The sequence below is a fragment of the Anopheles moucheti genome, chromosome X, assembly GCF_943734755.1.
Source record: "Anopheles moucheti chromosome X, idAnoMoucSN_F20_07, whole genome shotgun sequence".
Classification (NCBI taxonomy): domain Eukaryota; kingdom Metazoa; phylum Arthropoda; class Insecta; order Diptera; family Culicidae; genus Anopheles; species Anopheles moucheti.
Genome location: NC_069142.1, coordinates 15,629,284 through 15,656,914, shown reverse-complemented (window position 1 = coordinate 15,656,914; position 27,631 = coordinate 15,629,284). Strand labels below are relative to the sequence as shown.

Below are 27,631 nucleotides of genomic sequence, written 5' to 3'. Positions count from 1 at the left end.
ACGTCATGTTTATGACATGTATCTCGTTTCGAAAATGTAAATATCATTATCACCATGCTTAAGATTTAAATCACAACTGATTATTGCTTCGTATATACAGTATCGGTATGAGCAATGAGCTTGGAGCACATAAATCTAACGATTGATATCTGAGATAAAATGAAATACTTGGGAAAAGCGACATCCAGAATGAAGATTAACGAATTCAAATCTGTAAGACATTATTAAAAATACTTTACAATTCCTCAAGGGGTCCAACTATAATTCCGCCCTTGGCCTCCAAGGGGATTGATCCTCCACTGTGTTGTCCATTGTTATGGCTGTACCAACGAAGCAGAACTCATCTACTACCGTCAACCTCGTAACCGTCAACTAGTTCTTTCTTCCCCGGTTGAACAGAATTGAACTAATTCTGAAGTTGAATTTAATTTAAATTATCGTGGTTATTCAAACTATCACGCTGGAATTCACTAACTCCTCTGGTTATTTGCTTTGGGTCGCGATGGTTTCGAATATTTGGAGTATGCATATCAGTAAGTACTCCACATCTCATCTACAAAGTACCTCATCGAGGACCTCTTCCATTTGCGTAATTGCTTCGCATCTTCTAGGACAAACCGTGGAGCTTCATTTTCTGACGCGATTTATTGTAACTGTTTCATTGTTCTATTTGATGTTTCTTTCGCGATCAGCTTGAGAAGTTGCACGGTGCGGGACAGCCGGTGTGAGAAAGATAGTCATAAATTTCCCACACAAAACGAATGTCAAGTCAATCGTAGATCTTTCAATTGGAGAAACAGTCAAGCAAATTGGATAACCGCGGTTCACTTTTTACCGGGTTTACCGTCCTGGACCAAATCTAGTCGGCGATGTGTAGACATAGCTGAAGCAGTCACAACTGTCAAATGGTATTGTTTACATCGCTAAACGGACATATCGGCCAACCAAGCAAGTCATCCTTGTTTCATCTAGAAAAATTGCCGGTATTGATATTTATTTAAAGTGCTGACAAAAAGTTTAGCCGAACGAGATATCTGACTCATATGCGAGTGTGTTGTGATCGTTGCCACAAATTGCCGGAATAAGATGGCGACCCGCTCTGTAACCGTGCTGACCGTGCATGGACGCCGCCAGACAGTAAAGGTGGAACCAGACATGACTATGCTAGAGGTAACTTTCACTGTTAGCGCCGGTTCGAATGTATTCTAAACTGCACGTTGTTTAACTTGTCCAAGATACTGGAGACTGTCTGCCGTAAGTACAACTTCCCGCAAGATGAGTACGACCTGCTGCATCACAATAAGGTGCTCGACTTGACGACCATGTTCCGCTTTGCTGGCATTCCGAACAACGCCCTGCTGGAGATGGCCAAGGCAAAGCAAAAACGCACCGAAAACGACGTGACTGTTCAGCTGCAGCTGGAGGATGGTGCGCGTAGCGAGAACGGAACGTTTAAACCGTCGCAAACGTTGTTGGACGTGTTGGTAGCTCTCTGCCCGGCGAGAGCCACGGCCGAAGCACATCCCGTCCTGGTATACATGCGAAGGGAGGTATACTGGGAGCAGCTAGCGACAACCACCCTGAAAAGCCTCGGGCTGACACGGGGTAGGGCAGCGCTCCGATTGCTGCAGCGCCGTGCGGAAGAGCCAAAAATTCAGGCCAATGTTTCGGCACCATTACATCAAACGATGTGCGTGGAAGAAACCATCAAACCAGTCACGACTGTGCCTTTGAGTGAAGCGCCTGTTGCTGCTGCCGCGGCTGATGCTGCTGTTACGACGAGTTTACCAGAAGAATCTAACCCTTCTGCCTCTGTGCCTGATCCGATTGTGGAGCGAGCTCCACAACGAATCGAAGAAACGAAAGCTGTCGAGGAAGTGGAAGCACCGCAGAAAGTGAGGGAAGCACCAGCGCTAGATACAAATAGCGAACAGGAACAGACCGATATACCAAGACCTGAAGCGCAAATAATGGTGCTGGGCGAACGGGACGCCGTGCTTTACCACGCATCTACGGCGGAACGCGAACAGGCCGAGGTGGCAGACTCCTTCTTTGACCTAACCGTGCCGGAAATGATGCAGCTGTACAAGCAGCTGCAAGATCGTGTTAAGTCGTTTGAAGATGCTCCTCTGTTGACGGGAGAGCTGCGCGAGCTGGAGCGAAATCAGCAACTGCTAAGTAATATGAGCAGGTACCGGCAGGCGGTAATAAGGGTACAATTTCCCGACCGTCACATTCTACAGGGAGTGTTTCAAGTATACGAGACGGTAGGGCATGTGATGGAGTTTGTGCGGCGTTATCTAGCCGATTCGAATGAACCATTTTACCTGTGTATGTATGCTCCGAATATGTTTGCACCCCCGAACACAAGCTGACAACGGGTTTGTCTCGTTACAGATACTACACCGCCAAAGGTGGTATTGCAGTCGACGGTTCCGTTGCTGGATGCTGGTTGCTTTCCGCAAGTGTTGCTACATTTCAGTTATGATAAAGTATCTAGTGACAGTACGACCGCTCCTGTCGGGTTCTGTCTGCAGCCGGAACTACTCGGACGCCTTTCGAACGCAACCGGAGCGTCAGCCGTTGCTACACGTGCAAAACGAAATGCTACTGGCAGCGCAGAGCCGCAAAAAAGCACAACTCCCAGCAGCGTTGAGCCTACGGTTAGCATCTCCAACGAACCGATGGTGGCCAGTTCATCCAACCGCATACCACATCGTAACTTCCGACAATCATCATCCATCTCCGATCAATCGACGAGCGAACGTGAGGCGAAGATATTGAGGTTTTTGAAAAAGTAGATAACGGTGACCCGATGGTGTATTGGTAGCGATGCCAATTGTCATACACCAGAACCGTCTGAGTTTTGGAATCCGGATCAATTCGCCGTACGCAGGATTTGTGACGGTCGGGGTAGAAAGATGTAGTCTTAATTATTACTTTCGTAATTTTTTTCGTATCCACGTTGATATGTTGTCCGACCTTTTTTTTGTCTTTAGCTTCATTAGATTCTTGTTTCTTTTGTTAACTTTCTGGCTTGTTCTATAGCCACACATTAGGGAAGTACGAACCGAATAGAAATTATACAGAATTGGTAAATAAAATTTGCCAGCTACTATTCTCCCAAAACACATTTGCTTTTTTATGTGTAAATTATATGTTTATATTATTTGATATAGATATAACTTTCTTTACTACCGCGAGTCCTTGTTTTTGTGTCATCATTCTTAACCGAACTTTTTTTTTATTTTAGGTGGCCTAATATGGACATTTGAATTTTGAAAATTCTCCTCCTTCTAGCGTAATGATCCACAGTTAGTTCTATATAACGAAAATTGGAACATTTTATTTGACGAATGAAATATTGATAAATTGTGATGGGGGATCCTAGAAACTAAATAACGTAACCAAGTGATCCAGCTTACCGGTACGTACACAAACGTCTAAAAAGATATGTTATAAGATTTTCTCAAGAATCTCGTCACAATTAACTTAAACGAATAGACGTTATACAGGGTAAATGGAGGGTAGAATTAGAAGTGGAAATCGAAACCAACATTGGATATTCCTGTGGGGTAAACTGCGCTCCTGCACTGTACACCGCAACGTAGATGGCAAGGCAACATATAGACAAGCATATCGGCTCCGAAGCATGCATACTGGCCTGGGGATGCGAACGAAGTGGTGCCCAAGAAATTATATAAACCTATATAAAAAAGTGGAGCAATTCTTCCAGTGGTGGCCGATTGAACCATGAGGTAAGCGCTCGCGGCACAAGCGAATCAGTGTCTAATTCAATAAAAGAAAGAAAACATTCCCATCATTACTGCACTGTCTTGTAGGTTATCGAATCGCGCTCGTACCTGTTTGACTAGATGGCAATCATGGACTTCTTGGTTGGTGGTGGACTTGGTCTAGTCAGCTACGACCTTACTTCTTCATGCCGTACGATTTGCTACTTTTCGCCTGTATGATGCGCGATATGTAGGGTGTACGGGTGTCCACGTAACCGAGACTGCTGCTCTCCCCATCGTCATCCTCGTCATCGTCGTCCCCATACCGACCATCCCGTTTACCACCGGCCGGCACCTTCTCCATTTCCATCTCATTCTCCAAGTCCAAGTCCTCGCCACCTGTTTGATGGTTGGTACTACTCGTGCCGTTCGTGGCAACACCGCTAGGGCGTTTATACTGCCGCTCCATGCTTCCTCTGGCAGTAAATTCTTTCTTCCGATAAAGACCACTACGGCCCATGGCGCTCTGATGTGGCAAACTGTCCCCGTCTGGGTCGGATCTTTTTATTTCACCCTGTGCGAGAAGAATTGATATAGATATTCCATCGTCTAAATACTGAGGTTCTTTTCACAAGAAAACTCCCGAAGAAGTCTTTCCGTGACGCTAAAGACATACCGTTGAGTCCTGCTCGCCATCACCTTCATTTCCTGGATGACCATGCTGATCTGGATGGTTCTCCATCGAAAACAATCGCAACTGATGGCGTATGGAGGCCTTTTCGCGTGCCCGCTTCTTTTGGAACTCTTCCTCGACGCGTCTCATCGCCTCCAGTTCGCTCAGCCGCATCGCCTCCTTGATCTCCGCCTCGCGCGACAACTTTTCCGCTACGCGGCGTTTCTCAATCTGGCGTATCGTGCTCTGGAACGTGAACCGATGGTTGCGGCGGTTCGATAGCTTCACGGGGAAGGCTTCATATTCACCGTTTTGCGCTGGTGTGCTGGTTGCGGCGACCGGTACCGGATCCTGCAGGTTTTCCTTATCGCCAGCCGCCCGTTGGTTGGATGTATCCCTTTGCGCTGGTGCGGACAACCCAGACGGTGGTACCGGTTTCTCATGCCGCTCGGTACCGTTCTGGTTGTGGTAGCTCTTTCGATTATTGTTCTCGTCCTGCTTATTGCTCTTGTCGGTGGTGTGGGCGTGTAGTTTCGTTGGTTCCTTCGGCAGGTACATCATATGCTTGCCGCTGACAAGATATCCGATGGAGCTGTGCTTATTCTGGGCAATCGCACCAATCGACACCGGCGCACCACAAGTGGTAATGTTCGTATTTTCACGCTCCCGCCCATCGGGCAGCAGCAACTTGGAACGCTTTTCTGGTCCACTACCCGGGCCCGACCCATTGCTCAACTTCGTGTCCAGTCGGCCCAGGAACCAATTGCTGTCACCGGAATCCAACTGTCCACTGCCGGTGTCGTCGTGTTTGAACGCACCCGTAACAGATTTACGAAACTTTTGCAAGCTGTTGAATACGTGTTTCTCCACCTGTAAAGACCCAGAACAAGAAGAAGAGAAGTTGTCAATACATTGTGGTTATTCCCTTAGCACATCCATACCATTCCTACCTTCTCATCCGCCGATTCGACGTTGTAGATTGAGAGATGATTTTCCCGCGGTAGCGATAGGCTAAAAAGATGACCTTTGCTAGAAAAGTCTGGTCGCGTGTCGCCATTTACCCTCGTGATACCGTCCTCGATCAAATGCCGCCGTGGTTCGCTTCCACTACCAGTCGTCTCGTCGTCCTCCTGTTCGTTTTCCTCCTCATCTTCGTCGTCATCATCGTCAAGGTCCTGCTGGGGCGTCCAGGGCATTAGCAGCAATGCATTGGATGACCAGCCACCGTTCATCACGGTACCAACGCCGACACCACCTTTGTGCAGCTGTGTTTCACTTTCGGGGCTTGTATCGCCCGCCCGTTTCTCCTTGCCAGAGGACGCGATCAGCGCATCCTGCCCAATGTCAGCCAATATTCCAGCATCACCTGATATTCCACTGTCACCGCTCTTGTTGTCCTGCAACCCCGGTACCGGTTCGCGGTAAACTCGCTGTATGCGGTCTTCCGGCACGTCCAGCTCCTGTTCTAGACCCCGCAGAAAGGATTTCTTTTCAACACCGACCGGTGTTCCACCCAACCCGTCCGTCGGCACGTCCCGACAAAACTCATCCTCCGTCGTGAGCAAGCGCCAGGCAGCGGCCGGACTAAATCGCGGTATATCGAACTGCTTCCGAGGCAAGGTTGGTCGCAGCTTCAGCGCGATTTCCTGATGTCCGGGACCGTCTGCCTCATCCCAGATGCTTACAGCACTAGTACGCACATCCACCTCGGACGATGCGACCGAATCGGACGAACGAAACCGGCTGCTGTTCAGCAGACTGGCCGCAAACTGATCAATCAGCTCCATCTGCGTGTGTCCAATCTCCTCCACCGACTGTCCGTCAATGTCCGGCTGGGAATTTCTGGTCTCCCGACGATTCACACACTCACGCTCACTGTCATCGCTGTCGTCCACGCGCGACTCGGACACGAACGGAGCCGCTGGTGAAGAACGTTTCGTGCCGGCAAACCTTCGTGGCGTGTCCGTGGCCTGACAACCGTCCCGCATACCGAAGTAAAAGCTTGTCTTCGGTGGTGGCGGTGGCGGTGGTGGTGTTGGTGGTGGTGGCGAATCTCGTGCGTCCAATTTGACGTCCGCTTTGGTGGCGGCACTCAGGTTCAACTCTTTCGGTGGTTCCACGTTAATTACCAGCGCGTTAGTTGTCGGTTTGGTTTTACCACCACTGACGGTAGGTAGTAACGAGAAGCGAGAACTAATCTGGTCGTTTCCCGCACCACCAACCCCGGTTCGCTGCAACTTCGTCTGGGTAGTGGTGATCCGGCTGGTAATCGGCGAGGTTCCATTATTAGTGTCCGTGTTGCCCGTTTTTCGTTTCGTCGCTAGCTGCAACTCCTTCTGGAAGTCGGTAATGGCGGCCGTCGCCGCTGTTAACTGTTTGCGCTGCGCTTCAGCAAGTGCCTGCTTGCGCTGGTAGTTTTCAGCCGCTGTCCCGACCTGCTGGCGTGCCTTCACATCCATCCGACTCGAGACAGCAGCTGGTTTCAGTGGTGTCTCCTGCTCGAGGTAGCTTTTAACGATCGATTTGCGACGGGAGAGCGGAGGCGACATTGTAGGCTTTGCTGCCGGTCGCGGTTCACTTTCCCGCTGCCGTTCCAACCCGAGCAAACCGGCGTCGAACGTTTTTTCGCGACGAAAGAATGACACCGGATTCGGTCGGGATGAAATATGATCCAGCACCGTCTTGAGCTTCTCATCATCCGGCGAACCACCGTCGTTGCGATGCCCATGCCCAACCACATGTGGTGCGGCTCCGTTCGGTTGCAACGGTACGGCCGCACGTATGAAACCGCTGCCAGGACCGTTCGAGGGACCGTGCTTGCCGGGAAATTTAGCATCTGACGCTTCTGGGAGCTTAGCGATCGTAGGCGTTTTCTTCGTTTCGGCACGCGTTTTGAACAGCCGTAGTTTACGCGTAGCGGCTACATTGAAGCTCCCGTCGCTGGACGATGGTAATGTGGAGGTGTTTGCGTCCGAGCCCGGTTTGCGCATCGGGGAGTAGGCAATGATGCGTTGTCGTTCCGCATCCTTAGAGTCACGCTAAAAGGCAAGATAGAAAGAAAAAAGCAAGAATAAATATTAGAAAATAGCCCTAAATGAAGCCCTCAAATCACTCCCTCCAACTTTCTCCAAATCATCTTACACAGCGCAAAGCAACAATGAAATTCTGGGAGATATCCCACAGGGAACCAAACTCTCCAAGCCATTTCAAGATCATTAATTAAAATATTATCATGCTCAAGCGACATTCTTGCGGGTTCTACTACATCTAAATTGCTAAGTTAAGTCAAGTAACTTATAGGTTACTTCAAGTAATTCCAAGAATTCTAAATTAGGGCATGAGTTAGGAAGCCGTTACACCAAAAAGAAGACATATTGAAAGACGTAGACGGCATCTTCAGCAATTACTAGATAATTCCAGCAAACGAAGTAGTGTTTTCAAGGATATTGCCTTACTTTTTTCATTACAGGTTGACAATCTATTTTCAAGATCATTAGATTACAGGCCGATAACCCTAAGTCCTTTAATAGATGTAACATATTTAGTTAAGTTAAGTAAGTCATAACTTCAAGAAATTTGAAATGCCTTTCATGAGTTAATCAGTCGTTACACCAAAAAGATGACAGATATCAATAGACGTAGATATCTCTAACAGATAGCAGATATCTCCATCAACTGAAATAATGTTGAGAGTATCTAAGAACTATGCTTACCTTCTCCATGACAGGTGGTATCGGGGCCTTCTTTTTGTTCTTGCCCTTCATTATTTTAGACTGCGCCATCTTGGGATTACGTGGCCCACCGCTCACTTGTTCCGATTGTTGACCACTGCGCGGTACCAACGACAAACGTAAATCCGGCTCGGAACCGAATCGTTTCCGGTGGTTGAGCGCTTCCGTTGCATTGCCGGCACTATTTAGTTCACCGTATCGCGTTGCCTGCCTGCCTCCCCTATCTGGTGGACCTCCCCTGCCCTCATCATCATTGTTGTATGCGTGCCCATTGCGCGGTCGACTCACACCACCTGAAGTGAGTCCTGGGGGCATCAGATTTAGATGCGTGTGTGAGCGTTGCATCAGCATGCGGGGTTGCAGTGAGCTCAGCTCAAGATCCTCATCGCACTCACTGAAGCTGACGGGTTGCTGCTGTTGCTGGTGCTGTTGGTACGTTGGCGATGAGATGCTTTTCGAGCGTTGCAGCGCTTGGTTGTTCTTGCTGATGGTGCCACCCGCGTGCAAAATGCTACCGTTGTTGGTGGACCGTAGCTTCGCCACCTTGCCCGGTATATCAGGCAGTACCTTGATCTGCTGTTGCTGTTCATGTTCCCGTGGTCCCGTACGCCGATGATGATCACGTTGGTAAGAGTCTATCCAGGAAGCGGTCATACCACTGACCGCATCACCGCGCATCGCATCATGATAGCGCTGGTGATGGTGATGATAGCCCGGATGATGATGGTACCCTTCCTCATATCCCGACAACCCGCTCATGCTTCCTGAGTTGCCCATTTTAAGGCTGTTTAACGTCAACACTCTTCTTAACGTCTTAACGCCTTGCTGCTGCTGACACTGGTTTTGATGACACGAAACGTATGCTGGGCTGCATCACTTCACACAGCCGTAACGACGTGATACCTCTCTGTCGGTCGCTGCGCAGCGTTGTTCAGCTTGCACGGCGTATGGATGATCGACTGCAACTGAGGAGCTCGACGGACATATGTCATTGCTGATGCTGAAAGTGAAAGCCAATGCAAGATACAAGAGAAATGAGTATGCCTTACAGCAGGTTGAACAGATGGATACGCAAATCGTAGACAGCAGCGTAAGCAACATCGCACATCCACATCGTACTTGCAGCTCGTGCACGAAACATAACCCGATCGAGCAAAGGTTTCCGGGGAGAGAGTAATTGGCTAGATACAGTTGGAGCATCTTCCCAGCGATCACTGATAATTGCACCTCGTGGTGGTTTATAGTTTTATTAGAACCTCAATGCCGCTACCGCTCAGAATTGCTTATCAGAATACCTATGAGAACTAGGGAAATGGAACCGTGAAAGAATAGCCATGCATCTTCAATAACACCTATGGTACCGCGTCAGATTTGCAAAGTTCCCGGTTGGCTGGAGAAATGTTCGGAGCTGTTCATCATCGAACCAATTTGGCCCAAAAACGGTGCAGGCAAGTGATGCGAATTGGGTCGACGTACTGACGCATTCCGGTAGTTCGGTAGGCTCATACATACGCAGATGGTGTACGACGTTTCGAACGTTATCGTCTCAGCTAACGGGGGTGTACGAAAATCGGTACCATTGTGCTATTTCTTTGTGCAGACAGAGTGGTGCGTGCGACCGCTCAACCACATTACCGTACTGTCGGTACGGTACGCATGGACCACTACCCGAAACAACTGTCATGTCGCCAGCAATATCTGGGGCGATTATCATTTGGGCGGACCGATCCTGCCTGCCTGCCGTCTGTCACCAAACCGGCGAAGTTGCTCCAATTTCTCTCCGTCTCATTACCAATGGCTACCGTCTTTTCTATGCGGGCCACCTGGTGGGTCGTGATGAGCAAGATACACCTTGAAAAAGGTGAACACAATTACCACCCACCGCGAGTGGTCCTCCTCTCGCATCTCTTCTCCCCTAGACCCTCACAAAGATCCACAACACCATTGTTCCACCTGGGTGCGAGGGGGATGGGGGGCGGAATGATAGGTTGGGAATGTTCGGTAACGTGCTGTGCTCCGGAGATAATCCAAGCCGATATAGCGTGAAAAATGTGCAGTTTCGTGATGGGTGTGAGAAAATGAAATCCAAAAGCAAGCGAACGGTTGTGTCTGCCTGGAAGTTATTTTCACAAACACTAATTGAGCCTTCGCTCGCTTCGCTGGCCTTCCGAAAACCTTCCCCCGGTCCATTTTCCGAGGTGACAACTTCCCCAGCGGCTTCTACCCCAAAACCGCGCGAGATTTTTCGAGGGAGATGCGCGTAAAAACGGAACAATTGAAACTTAATTCAACAATTGAATTAAGCAACAAGGCACAGCCTCTGACTATCGGTTTATTCATCCGTCGCCCATGTTGAATGGCCCTCTTCAGCCTGCCGTTGCCAGTGCGTTTGCTGGATCTTGGAGATTAAACCATTTAACTCAGCACACGGGAAAGGAAGGCCCACGGTGAGTAGCAGACAGAATTTGCATTCAACTGCATCACACGCTGAGGAGCGCCGCAAAAGATTCATGAGCAACATTTGGGGCTGGAATATTAACTCTGGCAGGAGCTGCTACACACCTGACGGAGATGGGATCGTGGCGTACGGCGTAAAAGACCTGATTGAAGAATGGTTGAATAGAGAAATTTTGCTCCAATTGTACTTTCACTCTTACGCACTCATACGCATACGCCACGCATACAAAAAAGCAATCGGTCCAGATGTACGGACATCGTCCAAAAATGTAATCACCGCACGAGTGTCGTTTTCCGACCGCCTCTTTTTGGGAGCAAATTTTCTTAATTTGCGGTGTGGATGAGTCTTCTTCATTGGCTTCTTCCTGCACCGCGTTTTTCCATTCGGTCGCACGCTTCATTCATTTCCATTTGCGCTGCACGATTAAGACACCTGAAATATGCCGAAGGCGTGTGGTGGAGATACTCTCACCAAGGGCGACATTCGACGCTGCGAAAGTGAGATTAATCACCTCCCCTCTATACTCTATACCTCTAGCTGCTATGAAACCGCTCCTCAAACTCAGTCCTCTTTGGCTTTGTAATCCTCAATCCTGTCCTTTGTAACGCAAGTTACTAGCGACTGTGAACTTCATCGCAAATCACCAAGCCCCAGCAGTGATCTCACAAATCGTGATTTGTGTGTGCCTGCAGTTCCGTTTGTGCCTATACTATTCAGATTGAATCATAGAAAGTGGATACCGACTGACAACAAGTGGTTCCGGTTTCTTTTTGTCTAGGTGTACGAAACCGTTAGATTATCAAATACTTAATGCGGATTGCGACTATCACATTATTATTTTTGCTTATTGTTTTGTTCTAGTAGTGTCGTGCTAAATGAATCTTTTGAGAAAAGTCATTCCAAACAGAAATCGACTAACAAAAGATTAATTAATTTTCAGAGCGATAACAGATAATACTCCTTGGAGTCCTTGTGGAAATCATGGATGATTCATTCATGAATCTTATAATTAAAGATTCGGATTCGTTCATTCCGTTCAAAGATTCATTCAGATTAACGAATCTGAAGCAGATTCTCCAAAATGTAGCCAAGAATTTTCACTATAGATTCTGTCGTTTATATGCAGTCTGGCAAGGTCGATTCTCAGGACGTTCTACTGTGCCGGAAGGTAGATTACGCAAACGCTTTTGGGGTCTGTGGACTTGTTAATATGCATGGAACAGTCCTGAAAACTGGTTAACCATAACTGGGCAGACCTCTTTAACGGACACTAAGGAATTAGTATATGGGAGTTTAATTGTTAGAATTGTATGGAATAAGACGGGTGCCTTAGAAAATTCCTTGATGCTACCACTTACCCTCTTGTCTCGACTAGTTTCATTTTTGTATACATTGTTATTAGAGTTTAACCGTTTTAAAGATAATTTTGACTCTCTCAAACCTGTGTTGGGGTATGAGATGGGAATTTTCATCATCATCAGTATTTAGACGAGAATCTTCAAGATTTACAAAACTACATGATCACATCATCAATATTTAAACAAGCCTGATGACCTCTTGTATGAGGTTCGAGAAATTGAAGATCTATTTGTTCCATTACGTATAAGTTTTCATTATGATTTTGAATTAATTGCTAACAAGTAGTCAAGTCCCCGATAGAGGCAGCAACTCCCTGGGCAAAGCAGGCAGCAACTCCCTGGGCAAAGCAGGCAGCAACTCCCTGACAGTATCATACATACCCAAATCTTGACGGAATAGATTAACAGACCATTAGCAAACGCGATCCAACTAAAGAAAAAAGGTTCCGAATAAAAAGAGCACAAAGATTACCATCTCCAGATTCCAGCTATCCGATGTCGTTATTGTCTCTCTAGAGAATTTTAATTACTCTCGCACCCATTTCCCTTCCGGGTGTGGCGCATTTTAACGTCTGTCACACATTAACAATTCCTTTTCACTGTCCCCTTCCTTTACCGGGTCCCCATCCTTTTCACCCGCTCCCCGTCACGTGCAGCGAAGTTGGTAGCCGGCGGCACGAGCCTCGGGGCGATAGAAACAAGGAAGCCACCAACAATCCCGCGTCCGGGCCAAACATTAGCACATTAACGAGGGAACATTTACTTTCCACTTATCATCTCATCCCAACAATTCATGCGACGTCTGGGATGGAGATGCTGTAACGCCTGAAAACTTTCACTCCTTCGATGTTGGTTCGAACCCCAAAAACAACAGCAAACAACAACGATAACAACAACTGATATCGGGAGGGGAAGGGGAGATTGGGGGTGGGAGGTGGGGGGGGGGTAGGTTTCCTTACAGATTTCCAATGTACGGACACCGATTGGTTTCGAATGCGCGAATTCGAACATCAAACAGCAGAGCGATGTGACTTTCTTCCAATTGTGAAAGTTTTACATAACCCTGTCACTTTCGGTGACCATACCTGTGTCTCCTCATCCACCATCCACTCCGCCGAAGCTACAAAAAAAGGCAACAACAACTATATCGGATACCATCCGACATCGCAGATCATAATGATTTATTGATACGCTACGGATACCGGCGTTCGATGCGGTCCGTTGTTATATAGTGCTTGTTAAATAAATGAAATTCCCGACTTCTGGCAGTGTATCGTCGTTTTGCTTCGCTATATCACTCCAACATGTTAGGGAACGGAAAGGTGTGCAACCTCTTGTCTTATCGTATCGCAGCGGTAACTTTTCCTTTCAAGCAAATCTTTCAGCCCAAAACATAAAAGAAATTACCGGGGTGTCCCGGCCAAAGAGAATGGCATTTCATAATGAACTGCGAGATATGGTTGATGCTGTGCGGGAAGGTTAAACGGCAGGTGTGCGTGTGATCACAGGCGAAAGGAATCAGGCCCAATCCTCCGATTGAGTCCTGTGTATCTTTGTTTTTCCTTCTACTTCACTACAAACAAGTTGCCAACCTTATGCCATGGAACCGGTTTGCTGCCGGTGCTTTCTATCGCAACACCATGACAATGACCGGTTGTCGTCGTACGTTGGTGCAGAAATTTTACTTTCTACAGCATGCTCTATCCACCGCATCCCCATCGTCCGTCTCGGGTCGGAAGGATTATGCGAAAACTTTATCAGCCTCATCGAGGTAATAATTTCTTTATCGTCTTCACCGGTGTCCGGCAACCTGTTCCGAAGCTGTGCGAGGTTATACAAGTACCACGGCTCATCTCGCACCGTTGTTGCTGGACGAGACCGTACCTGAACGTATACGGGACACACTGGGCACATCAATCAACCGCAAGCACACGGGGACGGCGAAAGCACACCTAAAAATCCCACACCAAAACATTGCTCGCGTGCCGGTTGGAATAGACGCGTGCATTGGGACACAGTCATCCATCTAACGCATCTATCGCATGCTTGCGCACAAACAAACACAGAGAAAGAAAGAAAAAATACACAGCGGAAACGCTTTTACTTTCCTGTGCCGAGTTCAAACAATGAAGAATAATCACGAGTGTGAAAGGCGAAATTGCACCTTGGCAACGTGCAGGAATGCGTACAGTAAAAGCACACACATTCAGTGTAAGGAAGGCAGACGGTCTCAAGGACAAGAAGAAGCGATTCAAAAGAGAGAAAAAACACAGTGTTGCTTAAATGGTGATAATAATTTTAAGAGAAATAAACTTGAAGCTCAGCAGTGCAGTATGATGAAGAGCATGTATCTCGCACACCTTGAATGTTTCACTGTTGCCAGTGGAGGATCAATCCCCTTGGAGGCCCAGGGCGGAATTGTAGTTGGGGCCTCTAATTTTAAAAACAACGCATAACAAAACAACGCATTTAATAGCAAACAACGCCAATTTTATATCATATTAATAATTTGTGTTATGCACATCCGGTTAAATTTGCATAGCTTTTAGCATTTGAAAACTAAAATGCTTGATCTAGCTTTTGTGTTGAAAGACTAAATCCATGATTAAACAAACACCATCAAAGTCTCGGAAAGAAAGAAGTTTTGCGTCACACCTCAAAGTTCTGTTGCGTAGCCCTGTAACCGAGCCGTTAAGCTAGTCTAAGTATAAACGTTTGTATGCGCTAAGGAGAACCATAACGCCACTACTTGGATCACATTTTCTACGATTTACGTACAGTTACGAATCCTGTGATTAGTCCAACGCCTTCTACGATTTTTCGCCCAATGTACAGTTTCCAATCGATTTACTTCTTCGGTAACAATTAGCGAAATTTCTTCGGCAAACAAGTAATCTTCCAGAAATTGACCCAATCTTGAATAATCTGAAGTTTTACAACGCGTATGTTCGATGTAGTTTCTGAATATTAATCTGATTCGCCTCCGATTTAGACTCCGGAGTCTGGATGTTCGGCGTTAGAGTTAGATTCGTGAATTCTGCAACGTTAATTCCTCTACAGTGGTGACTTTGCTAAACGATTGATATGATAGAAATGACTTAATTAAGGATTGTGTTTAGCCATCCACTACAGCTCCGGGGTAGTGAAAGTATTTCCTTTCCGATGACCAGAAAGATCCAGAGGTTCGAATATGTATTATCCTACCAGCATTCAGCCCGAACGATCGGGAATGTTGTTTGAGGAGGTTTCGGTACATGGGTCAGAATTCGTTTCACTTTCGGCATTCACCAAACACACCGAATGTGTCTTGGTCTGAAGCCAATCCGGAACATTGCCACTCACAGCCGCGCACCGTTGTTCGTGGCTCAACTATTTTGTTTTCGATTGGATCGTAACATCCCGCCTGAAGGCGAAGGAAAGCACACTGGGAACGGCTCACCCGTGGTACCGCTAGGAAAGTCCGCTGAATATTTATGAGGCCGCCTGTTATTCCCCCCGCCCTGCCCGACTATCTACACCGATTCTTTGCGATTGTTAAGATGCTGTCACGCGCTCCCGGATTATGGTTTGGGTTGCACCATCAACCGGGTGCACGCTGGTCAGCGACCCCACGCAATCGTATTGCTTCCAGCCTTTTATATAATACGAAACTGTCTCCGAACGCCTGTTTCAGGTTGGGATTGAAGATGAAGCTGGTCGCTTTTCACCGGAGCATGGTGAAGGTATGTATGATCGCCACCATCATGCGCCACACACTATGCTTAACCCAGCCGCCCAACGTTAGCGTGATGATCCGCCACATACCGTTGATTGCTTCACACACTCCCAACCCAGATAGCTCTTGCAAAATGGGAAGCAGTGTTCGAAAGTGATTTTCCCCGGCAAGACTGGAATTGTGGTTCCTTTTAATGCGAGGTTCCAAAATTTGGATCCCTCTCAGCACTATCCCCTTTCTTCTGCTTAGAGCCTCCAATGCCAATGACAAATGGGCCGGAAAATGTGGTGCAAATAATTTCGCTTGGCGCTTTTCGGTCGTCGGCAAAACGCAACCATGCTCGACTGGCTCACACCGTCGAAAGGTAGGACCCGCTATTTCCTAGCGGCACATTACTCCAACCAACATGACGAACAAGACGAGGCCCGGTTTATAAGCTCCGGACGACGCGATGGCAATGATGCCGGTCCGGTTCCGCACTGCTTGCGGAATATGATCGACATTGATGGTCAGCGTAGAGAAAAGCTAAATGTTGCAGAAACCGGAGACGTTAGGCAAAGCAAAACTGCGAACAGTGCATTAAAATCGTTACATCCTAGTTGTTTTGCACGCCGGCTCAGTCAAACAGGTGCCTATAACCGCAGCGAATGCATATAAACCCGTAGTCGGTTAATCCTCCAGATGTAATCAAATGTGGGGTGGAAAGTAGCGTTGCAAGGTTCTTTTCTTGCTATATCTTTTTAATCGGTGAAAAGATGTGTTTTTTTGTTTGTTCGCTAATGATTTGCATAAAATGGCGCCACACTTTCCAGCCAGTGTGGTTGCATGCTGTGAATAAACTCCAGATTACGATGGGGGGGAGAATACTTGAAAAAATTAAGTTTTTTCGAGAAATACAAGAATCTCTATAGTTATACCCCTAACATTCCGGCCCGAAGCACTACAAAAACAAGAAAGTCTAAACACTATCTTCAGGGCGCGGGTGTTGAGTTCGTCAAAACCAATGGAGTCAAAAAAACGAAGACGATCAGATATTTAAACCCGAGACATGAGATAAGTTTGGGGATAGACCGAAGATGTCCTATTTATAACTTGGAGAGAGCTGGAGGATAACTTGGAGCGATCTGGAGACAAAGCAGTAGTAACACTGACCTTCACAAGGAAGAACCTATATTAAATCGAGACTTTGACTATCTATTTAAACATGATTTGAAGTAGGGCCTCCAAAACCGAGAGCTAATTGAAACTGATGAATACGTAAATAAAAGGCTTGTAAACATATTGTACCTTAAGAGTGGTTTTGACGACTCTTCCTTCTATTTATTTCTTTTCCTGATGATTGCATTAGTGTGTTTAGTTTTTCCGCTAAAACTAAGCTTAATCTGCCATTGATTAGAAAGCACGCCGGCGTGTGCATTAAACCATACAAGTTGGTGTTAAGAGTGAATATATCCGCAAGGCATGCCAGGCATGGCATGGGTATGTTAATCTCTGCCCATGCTTCAAAAAACGAGATTTAAATCACATCAATTGTTGATGAATAAATAACAAAACAACATTTTGCTACACATCGCGCCTTAAGCGACGACAGCACTTATATTAATGCACACTCACCGATGCAATATCTACACTTGCGATGCATCATTGCAGTTTCTTGTTTTTGCACTCGCCTTTTCTTTTTGCGTTGCAGACGAGGTTGTGGTGAAACGGTGAAGGGTGGACGCTGTCGAATGCAATCGGGCACCGAGCCGTATGCAGAGAATCAGCGCGCTAGGGCTCGGACTAGGACGGACACATTTCATCATCATTGGCAGCGGGTGCCGATTTTCCCAGCCCACAGCGTCAGCAGAAATTTACCAGGCCGAGACGGCAACAAGCGAGCCCCAGTTTCGAGCGAACGGAGCAATGTTGTTATTGTGCTGGGCCGGCGCCACAACCAACCCCTCTCCCACGGTTTTGGTGGGTGGGTTCTGCGTTGCATGCCGCATCGTGCCCTACTGGTGTGGACCACTGTGGATTGATAGCTGAATCCAACTGTGTCATCGCGCACGTTAGGTTTCTGGTGTTGTAAGAACGTTAAGCAATATGGCGAAGGTTGCTCAGTACGAAGCTGACGTATTCTGTGAGAGCCTGAGCATTGGACAGGTGCGCCCAAGTCCCAATCGTACACTTGGACGACGACGGACTGGTTCTATTTGTTGTACCTTGTACGCATCATTGATTTGCCCCGAAAAAAAAAACACGCCTCAGACAAACAAGAAAACTTATGGCAGTGTTGCGAGAATTGGTTATTTAACTTCACCCGAAAACGAACGAAGCGCACTAGAGTTAGGCGACAGAAATTGGGAAACATTCTAGTGTGTTTATTCCTTTCGAATCTATTCAATGTAGCAACAATTGAATGCACGCTAGACGAGAACGTATAAGGAACTTCATGTGTGTGATTACTTAACGAACCGTATCTGGATCAATAGTTTACTGAGGATTTTGACGTATGTGTCTTCGAGTCATCTTTAACCAGGACAATTACACAGAGGTATTTTTCAAGTGTCGCCAACACAGTAACCAGTAGTAGTAAGTAGTAGCCAACATTAAAAGACTCTTGCGGAGTTGCAAACATCTGGGAGATGAGCTGTCTGAGGCACTCAGTTTAACTTTTTGTATTGTCCTATATTACTAACAAGCAAAAAAACGGTGTAAAATCCAGCTTTCTTACTGGAAAGATCAATAAGCTTGCAGTAGAAGCATGTTCCAAGATTCCTAGACATGTCGCGGTGAAATAGTTCGTGTTCGTCGTCGTGTTTCCCGTGTAGCGGATAAGAGAGCGCATGGTGTTTTATAAACACCAGTCCGTTAATAACCGTTAGTAAATGACCACAACCAGCACGTGCTGTCAACGGCCGCGAACTCGCACTCGCTCTTCAAATTTTAGACAAAAAAGCGATGCACACAATCGTTGGTACGTGTTGCCTTTTAGGAATTCCGTAAGTTAGGATACTCGCTAGCTTTTACTGTTTTGCTGTCAAGATTGCGCTAATTGGGGAAAGAAACTCTAAAACTACAATTGTATAATATCTATACCCCAACTCGCAATGTCTTATCAAGAGTGTCATTAAACTTCAATGTTGAAAAACAGTTAATATCTGGCATATTGCCCAAATCTTATTTCTTCACAACTCAACCGCTAACCACGATCGCCGATAATTTTCTTCTACTCGGACGAAGTGATTTTTATGGAATTCTTCGAAGAAAAAACCTGACAGAGATTAGAAAAGCGGAGGAAACCCAGATGAAGCTCTGTAGCATAAGGCATAAAGAGAACAAAAAACACACACTTGATGACTATTAACAGTTACGAAGATTTGCTTTTTTAGTGCTTTACTCAGCCTGTACAGTGATCTCGCAATCGTAACGCTATAGACCTTCCACAGTACGCTATTTTACATTTCCCTTGTACATGTGTACGATGCATTGTTTCTTGTACCTTCATTGCAATATACTCTTTTACCGAAAAAGATTGGCAATAAATTTATGGTAGATTAAGAACTTATTAGGGCTCTAGATCATCATTCCTTTCCCTGATTATCGCTTCTTAAAAATGCTCCCTTTTAGAAAGTAGCTTAAGCTTTCTGCGTTTTTCTCCACGTGAGGAGAAAACTGCAACCGTTAGCGCGACACCAACATACGCCCATGCACGCGAGAGAACTAAAAATCGCGTCTAAAAGTTTGCCAACCGCGAGCAGGCGAAATTAGAAACAAAGGCCATTAGCCAAAGGTGTCTTGGCCACCCGTGTGCTTACAAGGAAAGCAATCCAGCAGCAGCGTGTGGTTTTGCAGAGCGATGGCAAACGAGAAAATAGGAAAATCTCCAACCTGACGAAAACGTTTGGCGCGGGCAAGATGAAAAAGGGGGGCGGCCGTTTTTTCCCGGAGATTTCTCTGTTACGAATCTTCCATCCATTGCAACCGACAAGAAGCGTGTCTTTCGTTTTCTCTCTCTCTCCCTTTCTCTCTCTCTCTCTCTCTCTCTCTCTCTCTCTCTCTCCCTCTCTCTCTCTCTCTATCGATGTGTTTAGAAGCTACAGAGTTGTGGAGCATGGGCGATGGGGAAATTGTTGAAGAGCATTTGAAAACAAAAAGGCCATCATGCAGCCTTTACGAAAACTTACCAACTTATTGCTCTACGGTCTTTTAGCTCTTTTGTTCCACGCAGTTTGGGCCAGCTTTTTTCCTCTTGCTGATCTTCAAACGTTGAATGGAGAAGAATGGCGACGAATTTTCCGGGAAGGCTTGTCTAACTCCATCAAAGATGCATCGAGCTTTGGTCGTACTGCGCAGGAAATCCGTAGCGTCAAACTTTAATGGACGACGTTTTGTTTTTTGGGAAGATCTTGGTGTACTTCGGTTGAATGTGTGAGCTGCAGATCTGTGATGGTAGTTGATTGTAGCAACAACACCTGACGACACTAATGACACTGTCACCCATCCACCAAACGATACCTGTCCAAAGTGCTACTACTGCACCACGTGCATTAAACTGGGAGCACTTGTTATCCTTGGATCCCGCGCACAGGAAAGATCGCCCAGAGCAGGTGCACGATTTACGTTTACAACACCCGGGTTCACTACTACGCGCGGCCGTGAAATGGGCAAAGTAATCTTAGCGAAGCATACGCATTAACCGTAAAACACAAAACAAAACATACTCAGCAGGAAGGAATTTCGGATTTCTTTCTGTGTCAATTGAAGGTGTACTTAACACCGAACGAGCATAATGGTCATTATTCGAACGGCTCTAACATCTTCCGGTGGCTACGTTCTCCCAGCTCCCTGGGTCACGTCGTCATCTTAACCGAGCTTGTAAGATTGTATTGTAAGCTGATCACCACCGTCTTCCAATGGCGCAGAGGACACTTCGCCCAGAGAACATAACGGATCTCGGCACGGATGAAGAAGATGCACACGGGTGTTAAGATTCTCCCAAGGCAACAAACAACAGAGGGCTAACGGGTCTTGCGGCAACGGTGCGCAAACACGACAAACACGAACACTCTTCACGTGTTCTTCATTTCCACAAACACGCGCACACAGAAACACACAGAAACTTCCACGCGCGCACTAAGTGCCGCAAGCACGCAAGAAATCTCCAAGCCGCGATGCGCCAGGTTTCAGGTGCGCCTAGCCGCGAAAACAACAGTCGTCGCCCCCGTACGAGAGCGTGTGTGTGTGAGTGAGAGATGGTGGCCGGTGAGGTATCAACACGCGAACCGTGCAAACGACGATCGATGACGAAGAAGCAAGTGCGCTCGTTCCTAGTGCCAGTGCGTAACTGAGGCCCCACGGAAAGCCCACACAGCGTCCGGGCTCAAGCTTTGTCCGTGGATCGTGGCATCGACGGTGGGCTCGTCGGTCTGGTAATGTCTTTCGCGGCTGGTCGTTCGTGATCGAATGGTGGGGATGGTGGATCGTCTACCCTTAAGGCGGTATTCTACTGTGCTATGTGCCGCACCTTTTGCGAATGAAACCCCCTGTGCGTACAACCCTTGTACACTTATGATGAAGGGAAGATGGGGGAGAGTTGAAGATGGGTGGAAAGGGTATGGTTTGCCTCATGTCTTGTCTTTTGGCCCGATGATATATACCCCCTTCGCTCCAAGTTCCTCCCTCTCCACCAACTCCACCACACCAAAACCCGTCGACAGAGCATGTCGAACGTAGCGACAAACTTTTCCTGTTTCTTTTCGGGCCCGGTCTCTCGACACTGCACTACACGTTCGCTTTGTTTTCGTTCGGTTCGCTTCTTCTAGGCAGACCGCACAGGAAACGACGGGCGGAGTGGTTTGTCTGATTCTGCTATTTTTTCGGATTGCAGGTTTCTTTCTTTCTTCGCGCAAGTCACTCGCGAATCAGTGGCGCTTAACCCACGATCAGAGCAGAGTTGCAGCAGGGTTTTGAATGGAATGGTGAAGAATTCTAACGGTGCCACCAAAAGCACCTACAGAGATGTTAATTAATATACAACACTTAACAGTAATATCAAGAATTAGCAGTAGTTCTAGAATTGATCTTAAAGATAGGCCTATGAAAGCCATAGAAACATTGATCGTACGCTTCGAATGTTAGTTTCAATGCTCAGGAAATACTTAACTTTGATTTATTTTAACCAGACCGCTAGCAATACGGCCGTTCTTCTTGAATAAAAAAAACCTGACCGCTTGCATTATGTATATGCTGATAGGATAGTGTTAAATGTTCGGCAATTCTCGCATGTTTCATGGATCGCATTTTATTATGAACCACTGTACTGGTAGTTTCTTCTGGGGAAAACCACCTAACAGAAGAGATTTTTCAGATGTCAATCTAAAATATGATGGATGGTAATGCGGACACATAACCGATCACTATCGTCAGTGGACTGTTATCATAGGGACTTATGATTTCTGCTTCCGTATGGTCATTTGTCCAAACATACAACACTCCCTTTGCAAAACACACTGATAAGATAAGTGCAACTAAGAAACGCTTCAATTACGGTCAATTTCAGTGCGGCTTCTTCTACTGCTGTGCCAGTGCCCTGCAGGTCGGTTTCTTTCATGCAACCGAAACATTTCTGGCTGCAGATCAGCATTCAATCGTGTGTATATTGTGAGTTGATGTGTTTCCCTGCTAACTGCACATCTTTCTGTTCTCTCTCACTCTCTCTCCTTCTTGTTGCTTCCTAACTTCCTCCGGAACCTTCATTACAACATATTTTTGCTTTCTTTTTATACAGCTTCCTATCGTTTCCTCCCCGGCAATTTTCATCACTCTAGAGGAATTTTCTTCCAGCCACTGTATCTTTCTCCCTTTTATCTGTTTGTCGCACGTTTGGCTGCTGTGAAAGGAGAAATCATCTATAGAAATCAACCAGCCGAGGAACATTTTCCGGAGGAGGTTACATCCACAGATAGATGCAATTGGGAATTGGGAAGATGCATGAAGAGCAAATTATGTGGTACGCTGCCGCACAATACCGTACGCTTTGTGATCGAAGCAGGTGCACACTTAAACTATCTCGCGGTTTAGATACACTTTAACTTTTAAAAAATGTATCAAAACGTACATAACATTGGAAAAAGTATAGTACTCCTCTCATGTACATCTTGCTATGTTACTGATCACATTCTTTTTTTTAGGCATTGTTTTTGCCATTGTTATTTCATCGGAAAATGATATTTAGTTTAGTTTGAGCTACAAGATATTTACTTACCAAACGTTATTTTTAATATTCCAACGACTGAATGATCACTTTTCGGCTAGACATCAGATTTTTTACGGTCAGCCAAAAGCGATTCAATCCAAAAGGAAATTTCATATAATTTTCATCAACTTGCCTTATTGATGATTTGATGATTGATGATGAACATTTTTCAACTCGTTTGAATCGTCTGAACGATTACGCCACATCCAAGTCCTTCAATATCTTAGAACATTTATTCGTTCCTAAAGTTCTGTTCGCTCATATTTTAGCGCGCTGTTTAGCACACTAAACGAAAGCATAATGTTGATGCGCAACTTTAGCTCAGCCTTCTTCGCATCGCTCAGCTTTTCCGACAGTAACTTCTCGACCCGTTGCATCTCCTCGCTTATAACATCCATCGGTGGCTGGATCGATTTTACAACCTTCCTCATCAAAGATAGATACATCTGGTAGGACTTTTTCGTCGGGTCTAGTTCTTCCATTCCTTGCTCGGCACGTTCCACGTCTACAATAATAGTTTGCCGTTCCGTCGCATCATCTGTACTCATGAACTTTAGCGCCAGCTCATCTAACGCCTGAACGCATCCCGGCAATCCGATGTATAGGTCAGTGTTGCGCTTTAGAAACTTGCGTAAATTTTCGCTGGTCATTTCCTCGCCTAGCGGGAAATCTATCGGTTCTTTGCTGTCGCCCATAAACAGCTTTATCACCGGATACTCCTTAGGGATGTTGAAACGTTTGCCCAGATCAGCATTATCCTGCTCACCATAGTCTTTTATGCCAACTAGCGCAAACAAAAGGTCATCCGTGGCTTCGACGGTTGCGAGTGCAAGGTTCGTAAATGCTTCATGCTTATCACCGTACGGGAAGGCTGTATCGAACTTTACCAGGCTGTAACGAAATTTACTCGTTACCTTATCGAACGTGGACGAGTCCAGGTCGACACAGCCACGCGCGGTCCAGGCATTGCCACTATCAATTAGCACGTTGACGACCAGTGTAGCAATCAGAACGAAAGACTTGTGCGACATTGCGCCGGAATGATGGTAAGCTGTTTTGAGAAAAGGTAACTTGGTTAAGCTTCTCGGAATAAAATAGTGCTACGAAGATAAGGGAATTTAAATTTAAACCCCAATGCACATACCTTTATGCAGAATACGAATTCTAAATGCACAACAGGGATTTCAAGAACACGACTTCAATCTGCCATCAATCCATTGATTCGTGTATTTAGCACAAACTTTTAACTGTTTAACTATAAGTACGTAATCAAATTACACCGAATAAGATGCAATCTACTTAGAAAATAACGGTTTAATTTGTTATTCACTATGATGCATTAATGACCACTCCACATCAACCCGTGCCGGTAAAGAGCAAGTAGAAGAAATGGTGTCTACAGTACTTTGTTTACAATGGCATTGTTGCCAAATCAAAAATATTTTTGGTAAAAACCAAGGTATATGAATATAGGATGTAAAGTCATCCAGAGCCGAGGTGTATGAAGATAGGATGTAAAGTTATACAGAGCAAATTGACATTTCTCATCATGACATAACAGTTCCGTGGGCATTGTGTGGTGAAAGGCATAAGGTTGTGTCATGAAAGAAGATGAAAATCATGTTGGATAAACACTTTGCTGAACTGAATATGTTTTTCTTCTTCTACCGATAGTGTTTTCCTCTTATGATGCCAGATTGGATCACAATCAGAGTTTGACTGTCTGTATAAGTAGACCTGTCAGTCTATTTCCCTTTTTTGTGTTTGCATTTTAATTTGCCATATGAACTGAATATCGAACATGTAGAGCCCGCTCATTTGTTTTAGAAATTGCACTTCATTTTGTAAACAAAGTAACTTTGTCAATGTCCACTAAAATGGTTCCCAGCCAAAGCGATAAAAATTCACTTTCAACTAATACACCTTGGTTTTTACCCTGAATGTACCCTGTTATGTCAAATGTACGCCAGTGTTAAATAATGTATGGGCCAGACTGTCCTTTGCCAATTTTGATGTTTGCCGTCATAACACCGTGTGTAATTGCAAATTTGAAGTCAATACCTACCGAAGCAAGTGGGACTTAAAGTGCTGAGAAAGATTTTCATCGTGCGTGTTCTAATTCAACACCTGCAATCAAGAAATATTCTGTGCTTAACTTAAATCAAAAACGAGAAATCAAAATGCCACGACGAGGACGTACAGCATCGCCACCACCAGCAGCTCGCAGGTAAAAGCTTTTCTTTTTGTGTTGCTATGTTGAGGTTAGGTGAGTACAAGAATGTTTTTCTATTTGCTTTCGAGCCTACTCGGATCGGCGTGGTAAACATCTGGAAAAGGCACTGTTACATAATATCATGATCCAGATGTTCTGTGTAAATGATGTACGATCGAAACTCTGGATTGTTTTATGTATTAGCATACATCTTCAATCAACAATGAATGTCCGACAAGATGTGCATCTTGTTGGGGAAGAGTTTTAATTGTGAAATCAAGAGAGAAAAAGGTGTGAAATTGTTGCGTGACGGCCGTGTTGCGTCAGTATTTTCGAACATATTAGCATGTGCTGAAAATCACAACCATCATCTAGTAATGATGAATAGTTTTATTTTACGTAGCTCGCAAATTCTAATAATTTCGTCACCAGTGTGTTTATTGCACCACTTTTCATAATACGACGCAATACATGTTCGAAAATGAGACACAAATTCGTCATGTGTTGTTTTTAAGCTTTTGCATTATTCGATAAAGGAAAGGAAAAGCATGACGAAACATCTCGAAGTTTTTTATGTGTCTTCTAACACATTGGATGATTGATGGCACACATGTTTTTACGTTTTGTTCTTGTCGTAGATTTGACCTTTGGAACTGGATCAATCACCGTCATGGCTACTGTTTGCATAAACATGTTCTGCTAAATCTATTTTCTCCTGTTTCCACTACATTTTTCAGGGCTCCTATGGCAGCAGCACCTGCTCCGGCCCCTAAACAACCAGTCGTGCAGCATGCGGCACCAGCCGCCGTTGCCCCACCAATGGCTGCCCCATCCCAGGGTCCGGGTCTGATGGCGCAAATGGCAGCAACAGCAGGCGGTGTTGCCATCGGTTCAGCAGTGGTAAGCGTTTATGCATAACCTAATATCAATTCCTCAGCCGCTATGGGATCGTAATCTCTATGAAACCTTTTTGTTTGATATTTTACAGGGTCATACTGTGGGTCATGCGCTGACAGGAATGTTTAGTGGTTCCGATTCAAAAGAAGCTGCACCGGTTGCTGCTGCCCCACAACAATACGCACCCGCTCCAGCACACCAGGCAGGTGAGACGGGTCCGTGCGCTTGGGAGATGAAACAATTTTTATCTTGCGCCCAAAACCAATCCGACTTGACGCTTTGTGAAGGATTCAACGAGGCGTTGCGTCAGTGCAAAGTGCAGCATCATATGTAGTTGCCAAACGCGGTAATGTTAAACAATCAGTCGGAAATGAAAAATGTCTAGAAAATACGTTATACATTCGTTACGAAAGTGTTTAATTTAATATTCCTTTAATCCCACAAACACCATAACTGGACTATTAAAATTGCGTCTGATATCGGTTTATTCGCAAAAAAGGAAGGGCGCTGCCATTGGCTTAGCAATAACTCACGTGACAAGCGTAAAAGAAAATAATTGATTTGTTTTTTTCACGTATGCATTGATCCCATCTTGAAATGGTCGATAATCTACAGGAACGAAATATATCGTTTATTATTTCTATGTATGGTTGCAAAGTTTTCAGTAGGTGTGTGACGCTAGTTCGGGTAGATGGTGTACCAGTAATAGTTTAAATAAAGCTTGTGCGTTAATAGTGTCACATAACGCACCTTAAATGCAAACAGTATATAGCATTTGTTGCAAAACATCTGTACGTGTATTAATATGTGTAAGTTACATCCTGTTCATGTTTTTCTTCGTTTCATAGGGATAGTATGCTAACCTCAACTTACCATCAATTAAATTGTATCTAGGAAAGGTTAAGCATTTAGTTGTAGAAGGAATGGTAGATCGTACAATCTATATCTTTGCATGTCAGTAGTTGTTCTTGGTCCGCTCACAGTCGAGCACGTCTTGCCGAACGAATCATTGACATTCTGGTATCCTCATCACGGCTCCAGCCTTTGTTTCTTTCATACCTTGACAGTCAGGATTAATGATGAGAAGTTGGAGGTGCGATATTGATGGGCAAATTCGCTATTGAATACTATCAAACTCGCGAGAACGATCGCTAGTACAAGTGACTAGGAAGAAGTATCCGTTGTTATCTCGCTCAATCTTCCCGTCAGCGGATACGAAATTCCATACAATCGAACCGATTTCAGATTTCGGATGCCAGGAGAGCATCCTTCTTCCTCCTGATAACTTCTGTTCTAGTGATGAGAAGTTGGAGGTGGATCGGTTGATCCGATCCGATCCAGACTTCAAAAATCTGTTCCAGTCCTATAATATACCGTCGCAGATGTACATTCGATGATGTTGATAACTTCCGCGAAGCCAAGGTGTTGCCACGGCGGCAAACGACTCTTGTCACCCGATTTATATCAAAGTGAGACAATCGCGTATTTTAACAATTCAAGTTTATTTTAAACGGCGATTGTCTCACTTTGATATAAATCGGGTGACAAGAGTCGGTTGCCGCCGTGGCAACATTCTAAAAAATCACGTCGACGTCTCGGGTTCCTTGGGTAGA

General features: G+C 45.6%; 4 protein-coding genes across 4 annotated transcripts; 2 read left to right on the top strand and 2 right to left on the bottom strand.

Moving 5' to 3' along the window:
• The first annotated feature begins 986 nt into the window (after positions 1 to 986).
• Positions 987 to 3,119, top strand: LOC128307081 (tether containing UBX domain for GLUT4). The gene is made up of 3 exons (XM_053044802.1): positions 987 to 1,170; positions 1,236 to 2,331; positions 2,398 to 3,119. Exons 1-3 carry the CDS (start codon positions 1,087 to 1,089, stop codon positions 2,799 to 2,801), a joined length of 1,584 nt encoding a protein of 527 aa, XP_052900762.1. The 5' UTR covers positions 987 to 1,086; the 3' UTR covers positions 2,802 to 3,119.
• Positions 3,120 to 3,258: 139 nt separating this feature from the next.
• LOC128306540 (uncharacterized) lies at positions 3,259 to 20,913 on the bottom strand. The gene is made up of 6 exons (XM_053044077.1): positions 19,839 to 20,913; positions 8,121 to 9,138; positions 5,358 to 7,445; positions 4,411 to 5,277; positions 3,864 to 4,308; positions 3,259 to 3,789 (listed from the first exon to the last, which is right to left on the bottom strand). The coding sequence occupies exons 2-5, from the start codon at positions 8,913 to 8,915 to the stop codon at positions 3,931 to 3,933; spliced, it is 4,128 nt and encodes a 1,375-aa protein (XP_052900037.1). The 5' UTR covers positions 8,916 to 9,138; positions 19,839 to 20,913; the 3' UTR covers positions 3,259 to 3,789; positions 3,864 to 3,930.
• A 2,238-nt stretch (positions 20,914 to 23,151) lies between these two features.
• LOC128307160 (protein windbeutel) lies at positions 23,152 to 24,267 on the bottom strand. Its single transcript, XM_053044897.1, has 2 exons — positions 24,054 to 24,267; positions 23,152 to 23,960 (listed from the first exon to the last, which is right to left on the bottom strand). Exon 2 carries the CDS (start codon positions 23,938 to 23,940, stop codon positions 23,152 to 23,154), a length of 789 nt encoding a protein of 262 aa, XP_052900857.1. The 5' UTR covers positions 23,941 to 23,960; positions 24,054 to 24,267.
• A 677-nt stretch (positions 24,268 to 24,944) lies between these two features.
• Positions 24,945 to 26,663, top strand: LOC128306861 (coiled-coil-helix-coiled-coil-helix domain-containing protein 2-like). Its single transcript, XM_053044490.1, has 3 exons — positions 24,945 to 25,136; positions 25,859 to 26,021; positions 26,110 to 26,663. The coding sequence occupies exons 1-3, from the start codon at positions 25,090 to 25,092 to the stop codon at positions 26,350 to 26,352; spliced, it is 453 nt and encodes a 150-aa protein (XP_052900450.1). The 5' UTR covers positions 24,945 to 25,089; the 3' UTR covers positions 26,353 to 26,663.
• Positions 26,664 to 27,631: the final 968 nt, after the last annotated feature.